Source organism: Hemibagrus wyckioides, linkage group LG21, assembly GCF_019097595.1.
Source record: "Hemibagrus wyckioides isolate EC202008001 linkage group LG21, SWU_Hwy_1.0, whole genome shotgun sequence".
NCBI classification, from domain to species: domain Eukaryota; kingdom Metazoa; phylum Chordata; class Actinopteri; order Siluriformes; family Bagridae; genus Hemibagrus; species Hemibagrus wyckioides.
The window spans coordinates 553,299-557,295 of NC_080730.1; the positions used below are offsets into that span (position 1 = coordinate 553,299).

The following is a 3,997-nucleotide window of genomic DNA, read 5'->3' on the forward strand; positions in this document are numbered from 1 at the left end:
CATCAGTGATAAATATTTTATTTATTCCAGTATGATACATCCCCATCATCCTGCTGCTGCTTTTTATTTTTATTGATTTCACATAATGCACCATTGTCAGCTCTCTCTCTCTCTCTCTCTCTCTCACTTTCTCACCCCCCCCTCTCTCTCTCTGTCTCTCTCTCTCTCTCTCTCTCTCTCGTTGTGTGCTTTGAATAAGTCTCTCGCTAATTTGCATTTTCAACTTTGTATCTCTGCTTCTATCTGGCCATCTATGGGATGGAGTGATAGTCAGGGACCCAGGCAGGCAAATCCTAATCAAATCCAGTGTGTGTGTATGTGTGTGTGTGTGTGTGTGTGTGTGTGTGTCTGTTAGAGAGAGAGAGAGAGAGATGTAGAGAGAGAGAGACGTCAGTGGTAGAAGGAAGAGGAAGATCAGGAAGAGTGTATTGTTAGGAGAACAGGTCCACACTTCTGAAGCGTGCTTCAGCAAGCTGAGCTGAAACACACACACACACACACACACACACACACCATTCCCAGATCCGTCTCGAACATCAGGACTTTAAAGCTCACTCTGCAGGTACGTCTCACTTTTATTTTCCTGTGTATTTTCTTTACGCCTCTCTCTCTCTCTCTCTCTCCCATTCACTGAGAGTTTGAGTTCATTCCTCTCTGACGATAAGAGTTCACTTTCCTGGGTGTGTGTTAGAGGAGTGATGGAGGGGATGGTGTGGTTAGTGTGTGACAGCAGAGGAAGAAAATCACACTTCACTCCATGTGTGTGTGTGTGTGTGTGTGTGTGTGTGTGTTAGATTAGTAATGAAAAATGTAATGAAAGAGTGTGAGACTTTTGACAGAACCCCAGTGGGATAAAGAGAGTAAATAAAATCACAGAGAGGTGAGAGATCTGTCTGGTTTATGTCTCACTGCTTAATGTGAGACAGGTGTATCTGGTCATGTGACCTGCCAGGTAGATTTTGAGGTTTCTGTAACAGATACACAGCAGGTTAGTGGTGTGAATCAGACAACACACACACACACACACTGCATCAGAATTTTAAAATATATGCACTGTATATTTCATTCCATATATAGACAAAAACTGATGATGTGGGCGTGGCTCGAACCTTTAAGTCCATATATGGTCTTTAAACGGGAATGAGGAAGTTCATTTATTCAGGTGTGTTGTCACTAATTGTTTGTAGCTGCCCAGCTAACACTCGCTGACCGGACAGGATTTCTCGGAAACCTTCGCTGCGTGCCTTTACAGCGCTTCCATATATGGTCTCAACTGTGCATTCCCATCTATGACCTTTAAGCCACACCCACTCTGATTTCCATATATGGGCTTAAAGGTAAATTCACGTGTATGACCTAGCCACACCCACTCTGATTTCCATATATGGGCTTAAAGGTGGGTTCAGTCTGAAAGTGTTCAGGTGTGTGTGTGTGTGTTGAGGTTTGGGGTTCAGTCTGTACGTGTTCAGGTGTGTGTGTGTGTGTGTGTGTGTGAGTGTGTGTGTTGAGGTTTGGGGTTCAGTCTGTAAATGTTCAGGTGTGTGTGTGTGTGTGAGTGTGTGTGTTGAGGTTTGGGGTTCAGTCTGTAAGTGTTCAGGTGTGTGTGTGTGTGTGTGTGAGTGTGTGTGTGTTGAGGTTTGGGGTTCAGTCTGTAAATGTTCAGGTGTGTGTGTGTGTGTGAGTGTGTGTGTTGAGGTTTGGGGTTCAGTCTGTAAGTGTTCAGGTGTGTGTGTGAGTGTGTGTGTTGAGTTTTGGGGTTCAGTCTGTATGTGTTCAGGTGTATATGTGTGTGTGTGTGTGTGAGTGTGTGTGTTGAGTTTTGGGGTTCAGTCTGTACGTGTTCAGGTGTGTGTGTGTGTGTGTGTGTGTGTGTGTGAGTGTGTGTGTTGAGGTTTGGGGTTCAGTCTGTAAGTGTTCAGGTGTGTGTGTGTGTGTGTGTGAGTGTGTGTGTGTTGAGGTTTGGGGTTCAGTCTGTAAATGTTCAGGTGTGTGTGTGTGTGTGAGTGTGTGTGTTGAGGTTTGGGGTTCAGTCTGTAAGTGTTCAGGTGTGTGTGTGAGTGTGTGTGTTGAGTTTTGGGGTTCAGTCTGTATGTGTTCAGGTGTATATGTGTGTGTGTGTGTGTGTGTGTGAGTGCGTGTGTTGAGTTTTGGGGTTCAGTCTGTACGTGTTCAGGTGTGTGTGTGTGTGTGTGTGTGTGTGTGAGAGTGTGTGTGTGTGTGTGTTGAGGTTTGGGGTTCAGTCTGTACGTGTTCAGGTGTGTGTGTGTGTGTGAGTGTGTGTGAGTGTGTGTGTGTTGAGGTTTGGGGTTCAGTCTGTACATGTTCAGGTGTGTGTGTGTGTGTGAGAGAGTGTGTGTGTGTGTGTGTGAGAGTGTAGAGTGTGTGTGTGTGTGTGTGTGTGAGAGAGTGTGTGTGTGTGTGTGAGAGTATGTGTGTGTGTGTGTGTGTGTGAGAGTGTGTGTGTGTGTGAGTGTGTGTGTGTGTGTGTGTGAGAGTGTGTGTGTGTGTGTGTTGAGGTTTGGGGTTCAGTCTGTACGTGTTCAGGTGTGTGTGTGTGTGTGTGTGTGAGTGTGTGTGAGTGTGTGTGTGTTGAGGTTTGGGGTTCAGTCTGTACGTGTTCAGGTGTGTGTGTGTGTGTGTGTGTGTGTGTGTGTGTGAGTGTGTGTGAGTGTGTGTGTGTTGAGGTTTGGGGTTCAGTCTGTACGTGTTCAGGTGTGTGTGTGTGTGTGTGTGTGAGTGTGTGTGAGTGTGTGTGTGTTGAGGTTTGGGGTTCAGTCTGTACGTGTTCAGGTGTGTGTGTGTGTGTGTGTGAGTGTGTGTGAGTGTGTGTGTGTTGAGGTTTGGGGTTCAGTCTGTATGTGTTCAGGTGTGTGTGTGTGAGTGTGTGTGAGTGTGTGTGAGTGTGTGTGTGTTGAGGTTTGGGGTTCAGTCTGTACGTGTTCAGGTGTGTGTGAGTGTGTGTGAGTGTGTGTGTGTTGAGGTTTGGGGTTCAGTCTGTATGTGTTCAGGTGTGTGTGTGTGAGTGTGTGTGAGTGTGTGTGAGTGTGTGTGTGTTGAGGTGTGGGGTTCAGTCTGTACGTGTTCAGGTGTGTGTGAGTGTGTGTGAGTGTGTGTGTGTTGAGGTTTGGGGTTCAGTCTGTACGTGTTCAGGTGTGTGTGTGTGTGTGTGAGAGTGTGTGTGAGTGTGTGTGTGTTGAGGTTTGGGGTTCAGTCTGTACGTGTTCAGGTGTGTGAGAGTGTGTGTGTGTGTGTGTGTGTGTGAGTGTGTGTGTGTTGAGGTTTGGGGTTCAGTCTGTACGTGTTCAGGTGTGTGTGTGTGTGTGAGAGTGTGTGTGAGTGTGTGTGTGTTGAGGTTGTTCAGATGTTCAGCTGGTCCTCTGTGGAAGAGAATCTCTTCATCAGTCTTCATCTCCTCTTTCAGTGTCCAGTCTGGGATGGAGCAAACATTCAGAGCCGTCACACGCACTCCAGGCATCATCATCTGGAGAATCGAGGTACAACACACACACACATATATACAAAGAGACACACACACACACATACAAAGAGACACACACATACACACAGATACACACACATACACACAGATACACACACATACACACATACAAAGAGACACACACATACACACAAATACACACACACATACAAAGAGACACACACACACACACATACACACAAATACACGCACACATACAAAGAGACACACACATACACACATACAAAGAGACACACATACACACAGATACACACACATACACACAGATACACACACATACACACACACATACAAAGAGACACACACATACACACAAATACACACACACATACAAAGAGACACACACACACACACACATACACACAAATACACACACACATACAAAGAGACACACACACACATACAAAGAGACACACACATACACACAGATACACACACATACAAAGAGACACACACATACACACAGATACACACACATACACACAGATACACACACAT

The 3,997-nt window shown here is 45.8% G+C and overlaps 1 protein-coding gene across 1 annotated transcript in view; it reads left to right on the forward strand.

The window, feature by feature from the left end:
- Positions 1-366: 366 nt before the first annotated feature.
- avil (advillin) overlaps positions 367-3,997 on the forward strand; it is a 15,179-nt gene continuing 11,548 nt past the window's right edge. Inside the window, exons 1-2 of the mRNA XM_058374137.1 lie at positions 367-562; positions 3,422-3,494. Of these exons, the coding sequence (XP_058230120.1) occupies positions 3,435-3,494 (60 nt within the window). The 5' untranslated portion in view covers positions 367-562; positions 3,422-3,434. The remainder of the gene's footprint in view (positions 563-3,421; positions 3,495-3,997) is intronic.